This window comes from Bubalus kerabau, chromosome 1, assembly GCF_029407905.1.
Source record: "Bubalus kerabau isolate K-KA32 ecotype Philippines breed swamp buffalo chromosome 1, PCC_UOA_SB_1v2, whole genome shotgun sequence".
NCBI classification, from domain to species: Eukaryota; Metazoa; Chordata; class Mammalia; order Artiodactyla; family Bovidae; genus Bubalus; species Bubalus kerabau.
In genome coordinates, this window is record NC_073624.1 from 39,480,548 (window position 1) to 39,503,635 (window position 23,088).

The 23,088-nt window shown below is 42.7% G+C and overlaps 1 protein-coding gene and 1 long non-coding RNA gene across 2 annotated transcripts in view; both read right to left on the reverse strand.

Moving 5' to 3' along the window:
* The window catches only part of LOC129641442 (uncharacterized), a 29,411-nt gene extending 27,365 nt beyond the window's left edge, over positions 1-2,046 (reverse strand). Inside the window, exon 1 of the long non-coding RNA XR_008709332.1 lies at positions 1,116-2,046. This is a non-coding gene — a long non-coding RNA (uncharacterized LOC129641442). The remainder of the gene's footprint in view (positions 1-1,115) is intronic.
* Positions 2,047-8,345: 6,299 nt separating this feature from the next.
* LOC129641443 (guanine nucleotide-binding protein G(I)/G(S)/G(O) subunit gamma-10-like) lies at positions 8,346-8,836 on the reverse strand. Its single transcript, XM_055566168.1, has one exon. It carries the CDS (start codon positions 8,780-8,782, stop codon positions 8,576-8,578), a length of 207 nt encoding a protein of 68 aa, XP_055422143.1. The 5' UTR covers positions 8,783-8,836; the 3' UTR covers positions 8,346-8,575.
* Positions 8,837-23,088: the final 14,252 nt, after the last annotated feature.

The following is a 23,088-nucleotide window of genomic DNA, read 5'->3' on the forward strand; positions in this document are numbered from 1 at the left end:
ATGGACCTTTGTTGGCAAAGTAATGTCTCTGCTTCTTAATACGATTTTCTTACAAGTATGCTAATACTATTATGAGGTCCCCACCCTCATGACCTCATCTGAATGGAATTACTTCCCAAAGCCCCATCTCCAAATACCATCACATTGGGAGTTGAGGATTCAGCTTGTAGATTTGGGGGGGGACACAATTCAGTCCACAACACAGAAGCTTACCTAGTTTGTAACTTGGACAAATCTGCCCAAATGTCACTTACAAATATCCACCCAGTATCTACCCCATGACTAACCACCATCCTAACCTCCCTGCCTTAAGACCCTACTGGGAATCTGTCAAGATGATGCTCAACAAGGTTATTAAAATTGATGTGGGGATCAACAGCACCATCATCTCTCTGTTTCCTAATTGGAAAAGGAGATGCCTTCTGTCACCCTCCCTTTCCTGCTCTCTTTCCATACTTTTCTTTCTCTAAATCTGATGGTTCTTAAACATTAGCTACCTCAGAATCACCTGGGGCAGTGGGCTTGTTAAAACTCAGAGTGCTGGGCCCACCATCAGAGTTTCTGATTCTGTAAGTCTAGGATGGAGCCTGGGAATGTAATTCTGACAGGGTCCTAGGTGCTGCTGCTGCTAGTCCCAGGACCACACTTTGAGAAGTTCGGCCTAGAGATGCTCTTTAATTGCCCAGTGCGAGGACTGAGCAATGGTAGGATTCAAAGCTCCCCAGGTGGTTCTAATATGCAATTGGGTTGCTAACGCTGTTTTTATTTTGGTTTTCTGAGAACATCGCTCTATTGCATCTTCCACACCACAGGCAGTATGCTTTTCGGAAAGCCCAAATCCAAGAAAGGAACTCATCGGTGAAAACACTTAATGGCATCTCACTGTCCTCAGAGTTAGACATGGCTCTTTATGATCTTCCAGGGCCACACAACGTGTTTCCGGCTGACTCCTTTGCTGTCACCTCCAGCCTCATGGCAGGCTACTTCACACTTGATTCTTACGATCCAGGCTTACTGGATCAACAGCAGTTCCCTGCAGCTGATCTTGTTCTTTTTCTCCCTGAGTCTGCACACTCTGCATCTCATCACACAGTTCTCATCTGGCGAGCACTTACCTGCCTTTGAGACCCTTACTGCTAAGAAGTGGGATCTATGGACTAGCCGCCTCAGACTCTCCTGGGTGCTTCTTAAAACTGCAGAATCTCAGGCCTCACCCCAGTCCTGTTGAATCAGAATCTATACTTTAACAAGATCCTAGAATGATTTGTATTTACATTAAAATTCGAGAAGCACTTTTTAAAGCTCCTGTAGATATATTTTCTCTGGATCGATGCTTCTGAGCCCTAAAGCCAGCCAGGTGCTTCTCATCTGTGGCCACATGGTAATCTTCACATAACACAGTGCATCTGTGTGCACCAGCTCCCAAGGCCTGTGAGCTCTATAGGGGTGGGATTGTATGTTTATTCATTCTTATATTCTCCATGGTACCTGGCACAGTACCTGGTACATGGCAGATGCTCAAGAAATAAACGCTTTTGGAAACAAGCGGGGAAAGTGTTAGTTTTCCAGTTTATAGAGATTTAGGCTTAAATTCCTGCTTTGCCACACATTAGAGTAGGACCTTGTGCAAGTCATTTATCTTTTAGAACATGTTACTCACTAGTAAAATGAGAATGACATCAACTACCCTATAAAATTGTCAGAATTAATGATTTAGTTCAGTTCAGTTCAGTTCAGTCTCTTGGTGGTGTCCGACTCTTTGTGACCCCGTGAATTGCAGCACGCCAGGCCTCCCTGTCCATCACCAACTCCCAGAGTTCACTCAAACTCATGTCCATCGAGTTGGTGATGCCATCCAGCGATCTCATCCTCTGTCGTCCCCTTCTCCTCCTGCCCCCAATCCCTCCAAGCATTAGGGTCTTTTCCAATGAGTCAACTCTTCGCATGAGGTGGTCAAAGTACTGGAGTTTCAGCTTTAGCATCAGTCCTTCCAATGAATACCCAAGACTGATCTCCTTTGGGATGGACTGGTTGGACCTCCTTGCAGTCCAAGGGACTTGCAAGAGTCTTCTCCAACACATAGATATAAATCAAGAACACAAGGCCCCCTGGGTCTGTTGCACAATGAATAGGTTAAGTCTTCTCCCTTTGTTCTCCCAAGTTGGCAGACTCAGTTTTGTAGAATACTACTCCTTGGTATGGAAAGAATGGCCATATTGAACTTAATACCATTCTTCTTTCTGTTTTTCTCCCCATTGTATAAAAGCAAAAACAAATCAGTAAAAACAAGAATTGACCTGAAATCAATGTTTTTCTCTGCTTTGTGTCAGAATGATAAAACTCAAATGTGGGCCACAAGACAAGTTGGTTTTAAGGACCTAGGCAAGGGTTCTCAGCCAGGCTCTGGGACCCCTGTGATTAAATTGTTTTAATCCTCTCTCCCCATTTTTATTCCCCAAGTCCTAAATAAAAGTAAATAAGGGAACTGTTCATAATGTATTAATAATTCAAGGTGGGGTAGCAAAGAGATGATCTTTAAGCAGAATAATCTGGAAGTGAAAACTTACACTGAGAAAGGTCTTTTTAATAATTCACTCTGAGGTCATGCTAACATCCTCCACCCTCCAACCACTGGATGCAAATCCTTTCAATCTCCTCCTCCATAGCTTCATCCAACAGTTGTGCTAATAAGGAGAGAAGAGTAAAGTTATCAACATCAGATTCAAAGGGTTAAAAGGACTAAAGGGATTTGAAAGAGGAGAGAGAAGCCAAGGTGGGGGGATTTTCTGCCCACTGCAGACTTGACTATATGTTGGCTGTAAGGCTATCCCAATCCTGGCCACTCTACGGGTTTTGCATGGGTCAGAAAACTGTATTACTTGACCTAGAGCCACTTTCTCCTGAAGTCTATTCTGAGCCTGGATAACCTGAAGACTATTTTGTTACAGATCACATCACCTCCACTCCCCTTCCATGATCAAGAGCAGAGTGTAACGCTTGAGTTACTAGAAATACCACAAATGTCTTTTTTTTTAAGATTTTTTTGATGTGGATCATTTTTTAAAAGTCTTCATTGAATTTGTTACAATATTTCTTCTGTTTTATGCTTTGGTTTTTTGGCTGTGAAGCATGTGGGATCTTAGCTCCCTGAACAGGGATAAAACTCACACCCTCTGCATTGGAAAGTATCCCTGGTGGCTCAGATGGTAAAGTGTCTGCCTGCAATGTGGGAGACTCAGGTTCGATCCCTGAATTGGGAAGATCTCCTGGAGAAGGGAATGGCAAGCCACTCCAGTACCCTTGCCTGGAAAATCCTATGGACAGAGGAGCCTGGTAGGCTATACAGTCCATGGGGTCGCAAAGAGTAGGACATGATTGAGTGACTTCACTTCCTTCTGTACTGGAAGGCAAAGTCTTAACCACTGGACTGCCAGGGAAGTCCCACCACTAATGTCTTAAAGATGTTTGTTTGAACTACTCTATATAAACCAAATACTTTGCTTTGGTCTTTTGTGTAAACAACATTTGGATACACAAACATTTTATGTTTTAGTTATCTGTGTGTAAGGGGCAAAACAGTCCATCATCTGGTGTATACTTCTGAGAAAATAAAGAACAGAACAAGCTGACAAACTTTTCAATTACAAATAATTCTACAAAAAATGAGTTATTGAAATTAATTGTGAATAATACAGGTGTAGTGGGCAATTTTGTGTGTCATCTGGACTGGCCATGAGGTGCCCAGATTAAATATTTCTTGGTGTGTCTGGAAAAGCATTTCCAGCTGAGATTAGTATCTGAATTAGTGGATTTAATAAAGTAGGTTGTTGTTGTTTAGTCACTAAGTCGTGTCCAACTCTTATAGACCCCAGGGACCAAAGTCCACTAGGCTCCTCTGTCCATGGGATTTCCCAAGCAACAATAATGGAGTGGGTTGCCATTTTCTTCTCCAAGTGATCTTTCTGACCCGGGATTGAACCCATGTCTCCTGCATCAGCAGGTAGATTCTTTACCACTGAACCACCAGGGGACCCCAATAAAGTAGGTGGCCCTCCTCGGTGTAACTGAGCATCATCCAGTCCGTTGAGGATGTGAACAGAGCAAAAGGCAAGAAGAAGCAGGAATTTGCCCCCCTCTCTTTTCCTGACTCATTGGATATATTATCTCTCACCCTTGGACTTAGATTTCAACCATCGACTCCCTTAGTTCTCAGGCCTTTGGACTCAGACTGAATTACACCACTGGTTTCCTGGGGCTCTAACTTGCAGCCCAAGATTCATTTTGAGGAATTGACCCTGCAATTATGGATGATAAGAAGCCCCAAAAGCTGCCATTTGCAAGCTGGAGCCCCAAGAAAACCAGTGATATAACTTAGTACATACAGAATATACACGTATATACCCTGTAGCTTCTGTTTCTCTGAAAACCACGAAGACAACTGGAAACTACTTCCTAAGTTTGGATTAAAAGCCTGACAAAAGGGAATAATGAGGCTCCTCTCCTTGCTTTGCCTTCCTGGACACTTTTTCTGAGGATTTGGCTTAAACATCTATTGTGCCTTTGATTGAGTTAAATATAACACCAGAGGATTTATACAGAATTAGTTCCCATCTGGTCCTCTGAAAGGGGGGAAAGTTAAACCCCTGATATAAACTCACTGAATAATCCACTGGTAACACATATATGTCTCACTCCCCTCTTTGCACGTTGTAATTCCATTTCTCTGGCGACATATTTCTATCTGTTCTACAGTAGAACCGCAGTCTCTCAAAAAGGCATTCTTATCCTCAAAACAAAAGAAGGGAATGACCCAGTTGGCTTGAAGAATGCCTGGCTATCTGGGTCTCAATCTCTAGCCATTCCTATAGGAGTTTCCATATCAGAGCCGTCGGCTCCACTTTCTGCCCTTCCGTCTCTCACACTGTCTTTCTGTGTATCTGCCAGTTTTAGCTCCTGGCTCCTACTCCAGCCTTGTCAGGTAATCTCATCGGCTCCATCAGGAAGGAATTCCATGGACCACATGCAGGGACGCAGTGCTTCCAGGACTCAGCCCCATCCTTTCAGGAGAGAAACCGTGGAGCTCATTTCCCCCCATAGCCTCAGCCAGTTCTGTCCTGAGGGTCACACCTGGTCACCTAAGCATATTTCCCTCAAGGCTGCTGATCCTCTCTCCACTCCTGATTCGGGCCTTTTTATCCCCTCCTTGAGTGCATTCCTTGGGTGCATTTCTCATTCCTCAGCATCGGTCACCCCCTGCATTCCCCCTCCCAGCCCCCGATCCCTGCAGATGGGGCTGCGCGTCTGATAAGTGCTGCTTGACCCAACCTCTGTTTCTTCTGTTGCCCAGGTTTCACTGAACCACTTGTGGACTCATCATAAGCAGATGTTATCTGTTAGCTGAGGCTTCTTTTTCCCTTTAAGAAAAATAAGATAAGTGTGTTAGAATCTGACACCGCTAAGTCTAGGACTGTCACTTTGATATAAAGTGTGTGATGGATATGTGTGTCATTTTGCATTGATCCACCCCTCCCCCACCCAGGGGTCTCATGGGAGTTCACACTTCAGGATTCCCAAGAATCCTGGTAAATTGTTAATAGCATCTGAAGTCCTCATAGAGAGGATGGCACTTTAAATCTGTATCTAAAGCTGCAGCAGAGGATTCCTTAATTACAGAAATGTTAGAAATAATGTTCATTAATGAGGGATCATTGCTATCAGATCAGATTAGATCAGTCGCTCAGTCGTGTCCGACTCTTTGCGACCCCATGAATCGAAGCACGCCAGGCCTCCCTGTCCATCACCAACTCCCGGAGTTTACTCAGACTCACGTCCATCGAGTCAGTGATGCCATCCAGCCATCTCATCCTCTGTCGTCCCCTTCTCCTCCTGCCCCCAATCCCTCCCAGCATCAGAGTCTTTTCCAATGAGTCTACTCTTCACATGAGGTGGCCAAAGTACTGGAGTTTCAGCTTTAGCATCATTCCTTCCAAAGAAATCCCAGGGCTGATCTCCTTCAGAATGGACTGGTTGCATCTCCTTGCAGTCCAAGGGACTCTCAAGTCTTCTCCAACACCACAGTTCAAAAGCATCAATTCTTCGGCGCTCAGCCTTCTTCACAGTCCAACTCTCACATCCATACATGACCACAGGAAAAACCATAGCCTTGACTAGACGAACCTTTGTTGGCAAAGTAATGTCTCTGCTTTTGAACATGCTATCTAGGTTGGTCATAGGTATTTAGAAATGGCATTCCAGACAAACTAGCCTGTCTTATTAAATAATAATAAAATTATAGGCAAATATTAAAGTAAAATTCTCTGAATCTTTCTAGGTAGAGGCTTCTCAACCTTTTTTTACTGCTGGCTTGGCACACTGAATACCACAAGGGTGTGTCAGTGAATGAGGTTATCCTCTCAAGGGAGAATTTCTGTATCGGGTGACTCCTTGCAGGAAGTGAAAGAAGAATTTTAGGATCCTTAAGAGGCTCAGATGGTAAAGAATCCTCCTGCAATGCGGGAGACCTGGGTTCAATCCCTGGATTGGGAAGATCCCCTGGAGGAGGGCATGGCAACCCACTCCAGTATTCTTGCCTGGAGAATCCCCATGGACAAAGGAGCCTGGTGGGCTACAATCCATGGGGTTGCAAAGAGTCGGACATGACTGAGCGATTAAGCACATGAGACATTGTATAGTCCAAGGAATTCCAGGTTTTGATAAACTTTACAAACTGTCATACTGAGGCTCTCATTCCTCTTTTCTCAAGAGAAAAATAGAAAGATATAAGCATGTGTCATTTATTTTATTACTGCAGACAGTTATTTATTAGATGACATTTTTCTCCTTCCAAAATTTCAGATTCCAGGCAGTTCTTGTTATTTACTGTAGTTACGTTCTGCGGAGTTGCTATGAACACTCTGAATTAATAAATACTGAACCGCTGCTCCAAGAGCAAGTGCAGGGCTAGACTTCTTCGAGCCTCTGGTCACAAGTTTGTCATCGACTGACAATACACAATTTCATTTTATGTGTATTTCTGTTAAAGACACCATATTTAATATATATTAAATTAATTAATTAAATTAATAAACCATTAATATTGAAACGCCGACCAATAGCACTGTAACTCATGTCTGACTGAAGCTTATCTAATGTGTTTTTTTTTTTTTTCCCCTGTAGGGTACATCACAGCCTTCTTATGCAAAGGAACACCAAACAACGCTATAGTATTCTGCTTAGGGGCTGTTTTAAACAGTGAAATCAACAAAAAACACCAAAATGTGAAAACTACGGTTTCCTAAAGGATGTTGTTTGTGGTATCAGAGCTGAATCAGGAAGGCAGTTGCGTCACCTTGTCAGCTGTGGGAACATGTGGTCAGGACTCAAAATTTGTATTGCTCTTTATGAGTCCACAGACGATTGCAACTGTGCCAAGAGTGTTGATTTTTAAATTTACAAATAAACTTTAGCAAGTAGGTCAGTTTGCAAATATGGAATCTTGAATAATGAGGACTGACAGTACATATTCTTGGTTCCCCAGCCACCTCTCCCACAAGTACCTTCATTCATTCTTGGTCTTCTCTTCTAGAACCCCTCTGGACCTGCTTTCCTTTTTTTTTTTTTTTTGCTGTCATTAGTAGAAATTAAGCAGAAATTTTATTTCCAAGTTCTTCAAAGATTAAAACAAACACAAAGTATTCTTTTAAGTGTCCCAAATTAAATCAAAGGCACATCATCAAAATAATACACCTGTGACATTAAAAATTCATTTAGGTTGTCATATTTCCACATTACTTTTAAAAAATCATTTGCAATGCTCTGTAGATCACATTTAAATGTGAAATAATTTAGTATTTTTTTTAAAGTAAAACCACCCCTATTAAGTACAGGAACTTAAGACGAAGATCAAATCTGCTTCATATACAGGATGGGGCAGTCTCATACAGAAAACAACATTCATCTGTTCAAACAAGGTTGCTAAGAAACAGATCCCATGCTTAGTCTTGAAAATAAAACAATCTCCTCATTTAGAAAAATCAAGACATCATTTGATTAACAAAGCCCATTCTTCCCCCAATTTTATACTTGCCTGTCTTCATTTAGAAATTATAAATTCATGAGAAAAGAACAAATTTTGTTATGGTATAAAGATCTTAGTTGGGAACAGCAAATTACAAATATTCAATTTTTTAACAAAGAATACTGTTTTCCTTCCCAAAATGTAAACATCTAGTAAATAAAACATACATAACATTCCAGGCATAGACACGCTAGTAATTCACTTAATGAAAGAAGTGTATTTTGGTATATTTGGCGGTAAGGTTTTTGTGTAAGTATAAAGCCTTCAACAAAGAATCAGGCCATTATTATTTAAAATCTATACCTTCACCCAGTTTCCTTATTTGAGTAGAAACATGAATTTCTGTAGAATGCTGGCTAAAGGACCAGGTCACAGGAAAGGTCCTGTGAAATATCTAGAAGTCATGTGGTTAGAGAAGTGTTTTCTTGAAATTTGGGGGCAGGCATTCATCAGTTTGTGCTTGAAAGCATTCTTCAGCCAACTTCTTCTCTACAGTCTTCAGAGTAAAGCACAGGACCTGGGCTCCCGAAAGGGATTGCTTCCAGCTGGAACGCCCACCAGCAGGGCATCCTTGCAGGCATTCTGCATGCAGTATTGCTGAAGCTCCGCGGCCGCCTGAGAGACCTTGATCCTCCCCACGCCGACCTCCAGCTTGAGCTGCTCCACCAGGCACTGCAAGGCGCTCACGCTGGCCCCGGAAGACATGGCAGCGGCCTGGGCTCCGAGAGGACCGGCGGGCGGCCGGTGGGGAGACGCGAGGCCGGGAGGCGCGGCTGGACCTGCTTTCCTAAGGCAAAGTCCTTAATAGAATCCCTTCCTTCCCTACCGTTAATGTCAGCTAACATCTTTTACTCTTTGCAGGGGACATATGTGAACTGGCCAGAACTGGATACAATAAATTCCATTGCATTTAAGAGGTCATAGTTAATATGATGGGTTTCTCAGGTGGCTCTAGTGATAAAGAAACATTCCTGCCAAGGCAGGAGACATAAGAGATGGGAATTTGATCCCTGTATCGGGAAGATCCCCTGGACAAGGGCATGGCAACCCACTCCAATGTTCTTGCCTGAAGAATCCCATGGACAGAAGAGCCTGTCCAGCTACAGTCCATGGGGTTGCAAAGAGTCGGACATGACTGAAGCGACGTAGCATGCATGCATGCAGTTGATATGATATATTAATACCTGTTTCAGAGATATTTATACTGTTGTAAATTCAGTTCCTCAAAGAGTCGGACATGACCGAAGTGACGTAGCATGCATGCATGCAGTTGATATGATATATTAATACCTGTTTCAGAGATATTTATACTGTTGTAAATTCAGTTCCTTCATTATATAGAATAAAACATAAACAAAAGGATTACAGAGTGGGAGGATGGATACTAACGGAAATGAGGATAAAGAAGGCACATTTCTGACATCATATCATGTAAGGGACTATCTACTCTTGGAACTGAAATTTTCTTCCTAGACCCACGGTTATAAAATATGTCTTATGAAGTCCATGATCCTAGAGTTCTGTTTTTTTTTAAGGTGATTTTTAAAAAATCACGTATTTATTTGGCTGTGTCAAGTCTTAGTTGCAACGTGTGGGCTTCTATTTGGTTGTGCTGTCGTGGGCTCAGTGGTTGTGGCGTGCAGACTTAGTTGCCCCGAGACAAGTGGGATCTTAGTTCCCCAAACAAGGATAGAACCCATGTCCCCCACATTGGAAGGTGGATTCTTAACCACTGGATCACCAGAGAAGTCCTTGGAGTTCTGTTTGATGCCAGCAATCTCAAGAGCATTAGAGCCTGCAGACCACTCTTCATGAGGTTTTCATGGGTATTTCAAACTTTTACCTCAACATCCAAGGAGAGGTGTACCTGTTGATTGGCCCCAAGTTTCCAATCAGATGGGATTCTGGAGTTGAGCATCCATCATACCATAGGAGATTGTTGGCCTTGGAGTACCTCTTACAACAGCTGGCTGGCTGAGAAAGCATGTGCCATGACAGCCTTTCAAATGTGGTCCAGATTCTTAAGGGTGATTTGGGTCTGCCATCTCTTGTTTAAAGGTTTGTCATTATGAAAAGACTATTCTAACCAGAGCCTACTGAGATAAAAGTGGCTACCCCATCCTGTGTTGGGGAATATAAGTGTTATTTCAGTGGCTGAATACCCAACTCTGTAAATCTATACCTTGGATTAAAGCCCAGCTAGAGAATGGAACATTTGCTTGTACGTATTCCCTGAAAAGCAGTCACATATGCTCAGACATGAAAGAACAGCAAGGCTGCCCCTGCACCTCCCCAACATTGCAGAATTTCAGAAATGCCTATGCTCACCAAAACGAGCTGCCAGAACAAAGAGAAGTAGGAAAAGTGAAAGGAGCCTGGATGTGTGCTGGTTTCTTGCCCTCTCTGCCCCTCCCCCACCAGCTTCCCTCCTTACAGATGTTTTCGCTGAACTCCTGTCAGCCTTCTTGGCTTACTCTTTGGCTCACTCCCTAGGGAGCTGTTTTCCAGCAAGTACAGCAAATATATGAATCAAGAGGAAAGATTACCTTTTCCAAGCTAAGTAACTTTAGTTTCAGTTTGCTTTTAAAATGCTATTTTTATTTTTTAATTCTGAAAGTTGTCAGGCTCATGGCAAAAGTGTTGAAAAAGGCAGATAAGCAACAAACAAAATCACAAAAATCAAGTATAATCAAATCATTTGGATATAATCATTGTTGACCTTTTTTGTTTTCTTTTAGCCTTTTTCTGTGACTCAGTATGAATAAATATTGGATTGGCCAAGGAGTTCGCTTAGGCTTTTCCATAAGATGTTACAGAAAAACTCGAAGGAATGTTTTGGCCAACACAAAGTGTTCCTAATGGGATTGTATTGGGTATACTGTATTGTTTTTCTTGGGCTCCAAAATCACTGCAGACAGTGACTGCAACCATGAAATTAAAAGACACTTGCTCCTTTGAATAAAACCTATGACAAACCTAGGCAGCATATTTAAAGAGATACCACTTTGCCAACAAAGGTCCACATAGTCAAAGCTATGGTTTTTCCAGTAGTTATGTACAGACTCGAGAGTTGACCATAGAGAAGATTGAGCCCCAAAGAACTGACAGTTTTGAACTGTGGTGTTGGAGAAGACTCCTGAAAGTACCTTGGGCAGCAAAGAGAACAAACCAGTCAATCCTAAAGGAAATCAACCCTGAATATTCATCAGAAGGACTGATAGTGAAGCTGAAGCTCCAGTACTTTGACCACTTGATGCGAAGAGCTGACTCATTGGAAAAGACCTTGATGCTGGGAAAGATTGAGGGCAGAAGTAGTAGGGGGTGACAGAGGATGAGATGGTTGGATGGCATCACTAACTCAATGGACAAGAATTTGAGCAAACTCCAGGAGATAGTGAAGACAGGGAAGCCTAGCATGTTGCAATCCATGGGGTCTCAAACAGTCAGACACGACTTAGCAACTGAACAACAACAACAACAATACTGTTTTGTATACTGCTTCTTTCCCCACTTGGTAGTATATTCAAAATATTTTACAATGGTATCGTGTATCTTCAGACTTTCATTTTTTTTTAAATAAACTTTATTTTTAGGGTCAGAGAAAAATTGAGTGGAAGGTACAGAGATTTCCCATATATCCCTTGCCCCCACACATGTATGTCTTCCCCCATTTTCAGCATCCCTTAAACCACCATAATCTGCCAGTATTATAATTCTCTTGAGCAATCTCTATTGTTGAACTTTCACAGTATTTCCAGGGGTTATATGCAATATACATAGAAAGCATTTCACAGCCAGCAGGCATGGACCAACCAATCAAAATGAGAAGCCAGTTCTGGAGGCTTCATGCTGCCAGGCATGAACTTGAGTTTAGTGTTGAAATAGACGGGATCTTGAGGAGGAGAAATCAGGAGGCAGGCAGTGCAGGGGGACTTAGCAGGAGGGCTGCATATAGCATCTCTTTATCAATCACAACAAAAGATTTTTAGAATTTTAACAACACATATAGTTAAATTGGGACTTCTCTGGTGGTTTGGATGATAATAAATCTGCCTGCAATGCAGGAGACCCAAGTTCAGTCCCTGAGTCGGGAAGATCTCCTGGAGAAGGGAATGGCTACTCACTCTAGTATCCTTGCCTGAAGAATTCCAGGGACAAGGAGCCTGGCAAGCAACAGTCCATGTACTCACAAAGAGTTGGACGTGACTGAGTGACCAACACTTTTCACTTTTATGGTTATATTAAGGCTTCCTAGCTGTACTCAGAAAGGAAAGGAGTCAGCGTCAGTGTCAGCTGCACAGTCATGTCCGACTCTTTGCGACCCCACGGTCTGTGCATGGAATTCTCCAGGCGAGAATACTGGGGTGGGTTGCCATTCCTTTCTTCAGGGGATCTTCCCGACCCAGCAATGAAACCCTGGTCTCCTGCATTGCCCGCAGATTCTTTACCGTCTGAGCTACCAGGGAAGTCCCAATATAACCATATGGGTGGCGCTAGGGGTCGCGCAGAGTCAGACACAACTGAAGCGACTTAGCAGCAGCAGCAGCAGTGGTAAAGAATCCACCTGCCAGTGTAGGAGACACAAGGCACACAGTTTAGATCCCTGGGTCCAGTATTCTTTCCTGGAGAATCTCATGGACAGAGAAGCCTGGGGCTACAGTCCATAAGGTCTAAAAGAGTCAGACACAACTAAAGCACATGGTTATATTGGTGCCAATTTTCTGGATATCAGAATATTTATCAATATTGCAACTAGAACAGCAATATCTTTATGAAGATATCTTTGCACAGATCTCTGATTATTCCCAGTTGCACATCTGCTGAGATAAAAGATATGATAGTCGTACGGCTTTTACTATATATTCCACACTATTTTTCCAAATCTAACCCAATGTATACTTTTACCAAGCTTATTATCTCACCACATTTGCCATTAAAACCTGTGTGCCGTGGGGTAAGTGTTTTTGTATCTTAGATCATCTCAATCCAGCAAGTCCTCTTATAGATTACGTATCCAGGAAAAATACTCTTGTCTGTACAAAAAGAGGCATAGACACAGGGATTCATTGTAATGTTGTTTATCATAAAAACAACAATCCTCAAATTTGAAAATAAATTAAATATTAGGGAATAGGGGGATGGATGGTTTGAACACTTCATGGTAACCCATGGTATAAAATATTAATCAGTTTTAAAAAATGAAGATGATGTATAAGACTGACATGGAAAGTTCTGAGGTGCTGAGGAATAAAAACAAGTTATAGGACAGAATACACAGTATCAGCACAATAACATTACATAAAAAGTATTTGAATATGTAATATATATAAGAATAGATATGTATTTGGGAGGAATACAGATCAAAATATTGATATGCATCTCTGAGAAGAGAAATTGGATTATAAGGCAAGTGCAAGTTAATCTTCATATTTTTATAGTATTTTAATTTTTATAATGTTAAACTATTCTCATTGTGTGATTTTTGGCAATACACTTTAAAGTATAAAGTAAAAGGATTGAAGGCAGTTTTTCTTCTGTCTTTTGTTGTCACTATTACTTTTCCTAGCAGAAAAATCCTTTCCCTTCCTAACTTTTAAGTGAAATTCCAGTAAATAGGAAACCTAAAATCAGTGCTGGCTTAATTACAAACCAACTTCAAGGGCCTGAGGTCACCATGTAACATCACCCACACTTGATTTAGTGTTCTCCTGTTGCTGTCTTGAAATTCTTAATAGTTTTTAATAAAAGACCCCATATTTTCACTTTCACTGGGCCCCACAAATTTCATAGTCGGTCATGACAGTAAATTAGACACTCTTTGAGTTCCAAAAGTCTTTGGTGTGCTTTCACAATATTAATTTAGTTCAGTGGCTCAGTCATGTCCAACTCTTTGCGACCCCATGGACTGCAGCACGCCAGGCTTCTCTGTCCATCACCAACTCCCAGAGCTTGCTCAAACTCATGTCTATTGAGCCATCCAACCATCTCATCCTCTGTTGTCCCCTTCTCCCCCTGCCTTCACAGTATCAGAACCACTCAATAGCCAGCCAAGGATAGGAAGCTGGGGGGTTAAGGGAGTGAAGGGGAGGGTGGGTGTGGGTAGAGGGGATGAAGCCTTGAAAGTCAGCCTCCTCAGTCAGAGTTCTGAGCCACCCTGGCACCCAAGTCCTGAAATCATGGCTTTAAATCCCTGGGGTTTCCAGGCAAAACAATATATGGGCTCAAGTCTTGGCAGTTAAAAGCATGTCACTGCCAAATATGTCTATACCACTTTCTTTCCAAATCCCTTCCTGATTTCTATAGAAATTCCCTGAGAGGATGAATCTGCATATGACCTCAGAAATGAAAACTTCTTAACCAGAACTTTTGGTTAAAATGAAATGTAATGTATTCTTGTTACCTCACCCTGGAGGAAGTAAGGTATCTGATGTTTCAGATAGAGGAAAAGTATGAGAAAATCTGTGTTCTGTCTACTTTTTCTTTTGCATTAGCAGAAAATCACATAGGTTTCTGCAATGATTCCATTTTTTCTCATCTTATGTCAATTGTATTGTTAAGTACTTGAGAAAAGATTTTGGTGTGCAGGAAAGACTAATTGCATCTCCGTTCTACAAAAGGAAGTGAAAAGAGCTGCACAGGGCTTGCCTTGGAAAGCCCATCCCAGTGCCCCCAAACCACTGCTTCCTTTTCTATCAGCTGCTTAGATGCCACGTATTCCTTTCTAAAACCTTGTCTGAAATGGTTGTGTTCCTATAGCATGACTGTTTCATGTCACATTCTTTCATGGGAATCCTCAAGAATTCCCATGCCAGCAGCCTTGTCTGCCTTCCTGCCTTTCTTCCTTTCCTTTATCTTTTCTGAAATCTTTACTGTACAGAAAAATCACAAAAATGTCTACCACTCCAAAATAGACTTTTAAATTTTGGACAAATATCCTGCAAATTATCTATGTAAAGATATAGACATGGCCATAAATAAATATTGACATAAATGCCTTTCATCATTGCCTTCTTTTCTATTTAATAGGTTAAAACAAAAATTAAATTATAATTGAATAAAATACAATTAAGTTTATCAGAAAAATTAAATCTTTATCAAACCCTATTTAAGTTCGAACTCTTTATGTTGGCGTTTAAGACAGTTCTCTTTCCCTGGAAGACTTCCTTCTCTATCTTCATTTTCTTGAATTCAAGTCCTATTCACTGTGTGAAATTCTTTAAAAGTATTAGAACAGCTGCCTACCCCCATGTAAGCATCCATCCAATAATCCCTTTGCTTCACAATCCTGTATTTGCCATTCAATGTATACTGACTGTTGTTATTTATCTTTTTCCAAACTGAAGGTGAAGACTTTTATTCCCTGCCTTATTTAGTACAGTGTCCTAGATTCAATAAGTAGCTGATGAATATTTGATAAGAGGGATGAGGATGCTGTTACCACCAAGAAGGGGACTTCACACAGATATTGAGTCCTAAATATCTGTGGATGTGTAGGCACTACTTTCCCTAATCTTGCTCTTTCTACAGGCTCTTTAGCAATTTCTTTAGTTTCAACTCTGACATCACTTTTTTAATTACTTATTTATTTATTTTGGCTGTTCTGGGTCTTCATTGCTGCATGCAGGCTTTCTCTAGTTGCAGAGAATAGGGGATTCTCTTGTGGCAGAACATGAGCTTTTGGCCCTTGAGCTCAGTAGTCATGACTTGTGGGCTCAGTATTTGTGGCTCTCAGGCTCTAGAGAGCAGGCTCAGTAGTTGTGGTTGCCCCAAGACATGTGGGATCTTCCCAGATGAGGGATCGAACCCATGTCCCTTGCATTGGTAGGTGGATTCTTAACCACTGGACCACCAGGGAAGGCCGGACATCACTCTTATTTAGGGTCTAATGTGGGAGTTTTGGGCTTCGCAGGTGGCTCAGACAGTAAAGAATCTGGCTGCAATGTGGGAGACCTGGATTTGATCCCTGTGTCAGGAAGATCCCCTGAAGGAGGAAATGGCAACCCACTCCAGTATTCTTGCCTGGAGAATCCCACAGACAGAGAAGCCTAGCAGCCTACAGTCCATGGAATCTCAAAGAGTCTGACACGACTGAAGGGACTTAGCATGCATGCGTCGGGGAGTTTTGGTTTCCAAGTTCTTTCCTTAACATCATAGGACATAACACAAATTTCCTCCCACTCCCTCTAATGTACTTTTCTCTTTCAGTGCAATATCCTTCAGAGAAACAGTGACTTTACCATTTTATTGAAGGGCTGGAAGCCAGGGCTTCCCAGACACAGAATGAATAATATTCTGCTATTCCAGTGGTCAAGACTGTCACTTGGTTTTATGGATTCAATTCCTTCAGGCCATCGCTTCTCATTTCTCGTGTGCCCACTGTGTTCCAGGGGTGTACCAGGCACTTTATACACAGCATCTTACTTCCTACTCACAACAAGCCTGCAAGGTCGATGTTCCTCCATTTTGCTGATGAAAACAGGGAAGCTCAGAGATTTGAGTAACTTGTAGATATCTCTCTGCCCTGGCAAAGTTTAAAAACAGGCACTTTCAAAGCAGACTCACTGAACTAACTACTGGCTTCACAACAATGTTAGTAAATCAGAAGATTGCAGAACCCTCCGAGGAAAGGTGCTCATTAAAAGTTCCTATTCCTTTGAGAACATACACATATTTACTCATTTCTAGGTTTAATTCCTGAAATTTCTGGGCCCTCACTTTGGTCAGCATAGCTAGGCTTAGTGTTTTTACAGGATCCAAAGTCCTTCTTAATGCTAAGGCCACCTCTCAGAACTTACTGGCCTGGGACAGGCCAGGTGACAGGCAGTGAGAACAACCTGGGACCACAGCTCACTAGGTGGGATGGACACTGGGGTTTGAGCTCACTGAGCATGCGAGAAAGCCCGCCTCTGCGCACCTAGGCATTATGACAGTGGGTGAGAAAAAGTCCTCCCAGAAAACTGCCAAGGTTGCAAACTCCAAGATGTGACAGTCAGGATGCCCTGTGATTGTGGTCGCTGCTGTTTGTGAGAGCTTCTTGTGCATATGGAGCTTTACTTCCAGTATCTATCATCTTAAAACAGGGATTCCCAAAGGGTGGTCTGTGAAACACAATGCTGCGAGCTTAGGTGAAACTGGTAGAGTCAAATGACTGTGAGAAACAAAGTGTACTATTTCCACCTCACCAAAGAAATTGGTCATTAAAGGCTCTATAAATAGAAAAATAAGCACCAAACAAACAAAAACCTTATAATGAAGAAGCCATACTGAAAGCATTTAGAATAAGAATACGTACTGATTGGGGGTTTCCCTGGTGGCTCAATCGGTGAAGAATCCATCTGCAAGGCAGGAAACCCCTATTTGATCCCTGGGTCAGAAAGATTCCCTGGAGAAGGAAATGACAACCCACTCCAGCATTCTTGCCTGGAGAGTCCCATGGATAGAGGAGCTTGGTGGACTACAGTCCATAGGATCTCAAGAGTTCGACATGATTTAGGGACTAAAGGCAACCACCACCATGAGATGAGCAACACATAGTCTCTGGAATTTTGAGAAATGTTAAAAGAACAGAGAGAAAAAAGATGGTAGTTCAAATACACAGGGTGAAGGATATTGTTCTACAAGTGGAGAAATAGGACCTGTTTGCAAAGTAATAGTACAGAGGCAGAGCTGGAAGATGTAAGAAGTATACTTGCATGTCTGCTTCCTCTAAGAAAATGCACTCCTTCATGGGATGCCTGAAGTGAATCTGGAAAAGAGTTTTGGAAATTGCAAGAGAATTGATAACTGATGGTAGAGGATCCTGCCCTCCCCCATCCCTGCCACCTACAAACAATCAAGGGTCTTCAAGGGAGCCTGAAGAAAGGAGAGTGGGAAAGGACTTTCTCTGAGCTTAGAAGGGCAGAGGGCGAGGATGAGGGATACATGGCGAGTTCTGAATGGAGAAGTGCTACACAGAGGAGCTGTGTGGTGAGTGATGGGGGAAGATTCTCATCAGGCGGCCTCCATCTGTGCAGTAATGCGGTGGCCGGGTCACTGCTTGCAGAAAGATCCAGTGGGCAGAGTGGGAAAGGAACCGAGCAAGACAGGAAGCAGCTGCTGGGGCCCACATGTTTGGGAGGCAACAAGAGATGCATAACAGTGCACTGAGGAACAGTGAGAACCCAATGGGAAGAATTGTCCTATACAGGAGTTCTTAAGGACATGATCCTGGGAGCCAGACTAGGCAGTTTTAGGTTTGAATCCCAGATCCCTCTGTATTTGGAAAGTAGTAAGAGTTAAATTAGGTCCTACATGTGACACTTAGAAGAGTGCCTGGCACATTAGTAAAAACATTCAGTAAGTGTAAGATACTATTATTGCTGGTGTTATTGTTGTTAAAGGCTTCCCGGGGGTGCTAGTGGTAAAGAACCTGCCTGCCGATACAGGGGACATAAGAGATGCAGGTTTGATCTCTGGATTGGGAAGATCTCCTGGAGGAGGGCATGGCAACCCACTCCAGTATTCTTGCCTGGGAAAGCCCATGGACAGAAGAGCCTGGCAGGTACAGTCCATGGGGTCACAAAGAATTGGACATGACTAAGTGACTTAGCCTGCCTGCATGTGTTGCTGTTAAATTGTGGTGGAACCACTCATAACAGTCTTCTAAAGAAACATGAAGTCACCTAGGACAACCAAAGCTAGGAGCCTAGTCATAATATCAAGCAAGAACCCAAGGCTGAAGCTGGGCCTCCTGGGCACTGTGAGAGACCTCAACGCGAGGTCGTCTGGGTTCCCAGGTAGGAAGGGAGCTTAGGGAAGTCCAGGAGGGATATGAGACATCTTAGATTAAGCTTCTAGCTGAGGAAACACTCAGAGTGCTGACAAGACCTAAAATGTTGCCATAAAAACCATGGCCACCATATATGCATTCACCCCATTTCTTTGACACAATTTTGCTGAATACCTATTACGTACCAGCCCCCTTCTAGTGCTGGGGATGCAGCAGTCAACACACACAAACATCCCGTCTTCAAGGAGCCCACATTCTGGTGGGAGCACTAGCAATTGTCCAGCCTGACCCCAAACTCCTTCCTCACATTGTTGCCTCCATCTTCCCAGCAAACCAATTAGGCAGGTAGCCTCAGCCCCATTTTTCAGACAAAAGTTTAAATTTTGCTGCAAATCAAATAGCTAATAAATGGCAAACCCAGGTCTCTATCAACAATCTAATTCTAATGTTCATGCTTATAAAGTAAAGTTCTGTGTTTGGTCTCAGTGCTGCTGAATAATTTTGGCAGGTAAAGGGGAAAGCCTTAAGAGTTGAGGGGCTGAGAACCTATAAAGTCAGAATGTTATCTGCTGGATTCCTCAAGAATGATGGGAGAAGATGAGATGTGGGGGGAAATGTGAACCTGGCATCAAATTCCTAGAGGAAGTGAAAGTGGGTTGTGGAGGGCAGTAAGAGGAAATGTGGACCTCAAAGGCAAATAGGTGACCAAGCCATAGAGTAGGGGCAGCCCTGGTTTGCAAGTTGATAAACTGCTTCCTCATTCCTGCTGAAGTGGGGAAGGAGTAGGTGAAGTTCTGTCCTCCATCGTAGAAGGTCTTGGATGCCTTGTTTAGGCAAGGAGATGAAAGGGCAGACATGGGAGAAGCTGTGGTTGGAAGATCCTCCCAGAGCCTCCTGTTGGACCCCAGTGGATGGATGGACAGAGGGTTGAGGCCAGGGCAGGATTTCATTTCCAAAGAGTTGGCAAGAGAAGCAAGGAAGCTTGGAGACAGGCTGGAGACACAAGTAAAAGAAAAGCAGGAGAGCACTATGTCCCTGGAACCTTGTGAGAGGGGGTTGAAGGGTCACATGTGCTGCATTCTAAGCGGAATGTCAAAGAGGGCAAGTCCAACTGCAAACTCACCTGCCTGGGTGTGCACCCTCATCAATGGCCTCCTCTCCGCCTTTGCTGCTGGGGAAAGGAGGACCCAGCATCACCAGAACTCTCCAGGGAAACTTGACTGTTTCTAGCCTATCCCACTGAACTTAGAGGTATCTGTGATCATCAGATTGGAAGGAGCAAGGATATTACCAGGTATATACAATTTCACAGCCATACCGGCTCATTATAACCGTGCCAGGGCCAAGATGACACCAAATCCCTGATTCTTAATATCTTGCTATAAATTTTTTGAGATCCCAAACTGACCAGCTAGCAGGTAGGTGGTCTGGCCTGGAGGAAATGTCCAAAAAATGTAAATTATAGATTTCATCAGCTGTTTTTTGAAACAGTTGTTCTGTTCCTTTTGACTAACACTTCTCCAAATTTGTAACTTTAAAGGTTTTGATGAAGTGTAGAGGGGGAAGGAGGAGGGATTCACTCAGTTGTACCCAAAATTCCTAGAGGCCCATAGTGTAAACATATAGGAATGAAGAGCCAAGGTGGAGGAGGGAGAAGACAGATTCTAGCTGATGAGGCCTAGAGTGCAGACACTTCCAAACTTTAACAGGATTAGGAATCCCCTGGGATCTTGTGAAAATGCAGAAGCTGATTCAGTGAATCTAGGGTGAGATCTGAGATTCAAGCTCCCATTTGATACTGCTGCTGCTGATCTACAGACCATACTTTGAGTAGCAAGGACCCACACTACATAACTATAAGGTGCTTCAAAAGATGGTTTTATTTTGAGGTAAGAAGGCTGCTGACTGACCCATGAAAATATTATTTTGCTGTTTAGTCACTAAGTCGTGTTTGACTCTTTTGCAACCCCATGGATTGTAGCCCACTAGACTCCTCTCTCCATGGGATTTTCCAGGTAAGGATACAGGAATGGGTTACCATTTCCTTCTCCAGGGGATCTTCCAGATGCAGGGATTGAACCCTGTCTCCTGCATGCAGGTGAATTCTTTAGCCTGAAAACATAGTGGGCATCAAATTTACATTTAATAGTAAGATGATTGCAAAACTTGTAGCCAAAATTTACAGGTTAAAATCCTGTTTCTACCATTTTCTAGCAATAAAGTTTTGGATAGATCATGGATCATTTCTCTCAGTTTCTACATCTAAAAAAGTAATGAAATCTGCTTTGGTTGACTGACTATATAGGGTGGAGATGAGGATTAGAGAAATACCTTAGTGAAAGCGCCTTATAAACTGAAGGTGCCACACATGTGTAAGCATATTATTATTGTTGTTATAATTATTGTAATATTTGAGGCCAAAGATACCTTACAATAGCTCCCATTTCTATTTTAATTATAAATAGATAGAAATCATCGCCAAGTGTTTGCATCTATCTGACACTGTTAAGCCCCATTCCACAGATGAGGAAAGTAAGACCTAGAACCTAAAGATTATGTCCAGCTGCTATGTATTGATGCTGTGATATGAACTCAGCCTGACTCTCTAAAATCCAAAATCTTTTCTTTTTATTTATTTAGTTTATTTTATTTTTGGCTGTGCTGAGTCTTGTTGCTCCACACAGGCTTTCTGTAGTTGTGGCAAGCAGGGGATACTCTCTAGTGGCAGCGTGTGGGCTTCTCACTGCAGTGACTTCACTTGTTGCAGAGCGTGGGCTCTAAAACACAAGCTCAGTAGTTATGGTTCATGGCATGTGGAATGTTCCTGGGCTAGTGATCAGACTTGTCCCCTGCATTGGCAGGCGGATTCTTAACCACTGATCACCAGGGAAGTCGTGAAGTTGTAATTCACTGCAATCAGTTGATTCATTGTAGGAAACACCCACTATCATAGAAAAAGATGGTCTGGAACAGGGGTTGGCAATTTTTTTTTTTCCTATAGGGCCAGAAAGTGAATATTTGGCTCTACATGCCAAATTTAGGTCCCTCTTGCAACCATTCCACTCTGTCATAGCAGCATCAAAGCACTCACAGACAATATGTGAAGGAATGGGTGTGGCTGTGTTTTTAAAAAAAAAAAAATGTTATTTACAGAAACAGAAAGCAGGATAGATTTGCCCTGCAGAAGATAGCTTGTGGATCCCTGGTCCAGAAAATTCTGGACCATGTTGTCCAATATGGTAGCCCCTTGCTCCATCCCTGTTCCTCGTGTCGTTGCTCAGTCGTGTCTGACTCTTTGTGAACCATGGACTGTAGCCTACGAGGCTCCTACATCCATGGGATTTTCGAGGCAAGAGTACTGGAGTGGGTTGCCATTTCCTTCTCCAGGGGATCTTCCTGACCCAGGTATCGAACCCAGGTCTCCTGCATTGCAGGCAGATGCTTTACCCTATAAGCTACCAGGGAAGCCCATATGACTGTTTAAATTTAAGTGTATTTCAGTTAAATCAAAAATTCATTCCTCGGTTGCATTAGTCACATCTCAGTTGCTCATAGGTAGACATAGATGGCTGGTACTATTGAACTGAACAGTGTAGAGAACATTTCTACCATCACAGAAAATTTTATTGGAGAGCGCGGTCTAGATTATCTTTAGTGTGTGGGAGAAATCTCTTACAAGTAGCTGTGAGGACATGGACGTTCTGGGTCCTGGCTTTGCTATACAATTCTAAATACATTACACCATCTCCCAGAGTCACAGAAAATGGGGCTAATACCTTTGAATCCTCCTGCCAATGCAGGAGCTGAAGGAGACATGAGTTTGATTCTTGGGTTGTGAAAGATCCCCTGGAGGATGAAATGGCAACCCACTCCAATATTCTTGCCTGGGAAATCCCACAGACAAAGGTGCTCAGTGGGCTACAGTCCATGGGGTCACAAAAGAGTCAGACACAACTTAGCAACCAGACAACAGCAACAAAAACTTTTTCACTGTGCTGTTGTGGGAACTGGATAAGAAGGGCTTCCCTGGAGGCTCAGACAGTAAAGAATCTGCCTGCAATGCAGGAGACCCAGGTTCAATCCCTGGGTCGGAAAGATCTCTTGGAGAAAGGAATGGCTACCCACTCTAAAATTTTTGCCTGGAGAATCCCATGAACAGAGGAGGCTGGTGGGCTACAGTCCATGGGATGACAAAAGGTCGAACACGACTAAGTGACTAAGCGTGCACACAGATAAAGAAATG

Bases quoted from the DNA above. Each gene is read 5' to 3' on its own strand.
- LOC129641443 (XM_055566168.1), bottom strand. From the start codon at position 8,782: ATGTCTTCCGGGGCCAGCGTGAGCGCCTTGCAGTGCCTGGTGGAGCAG.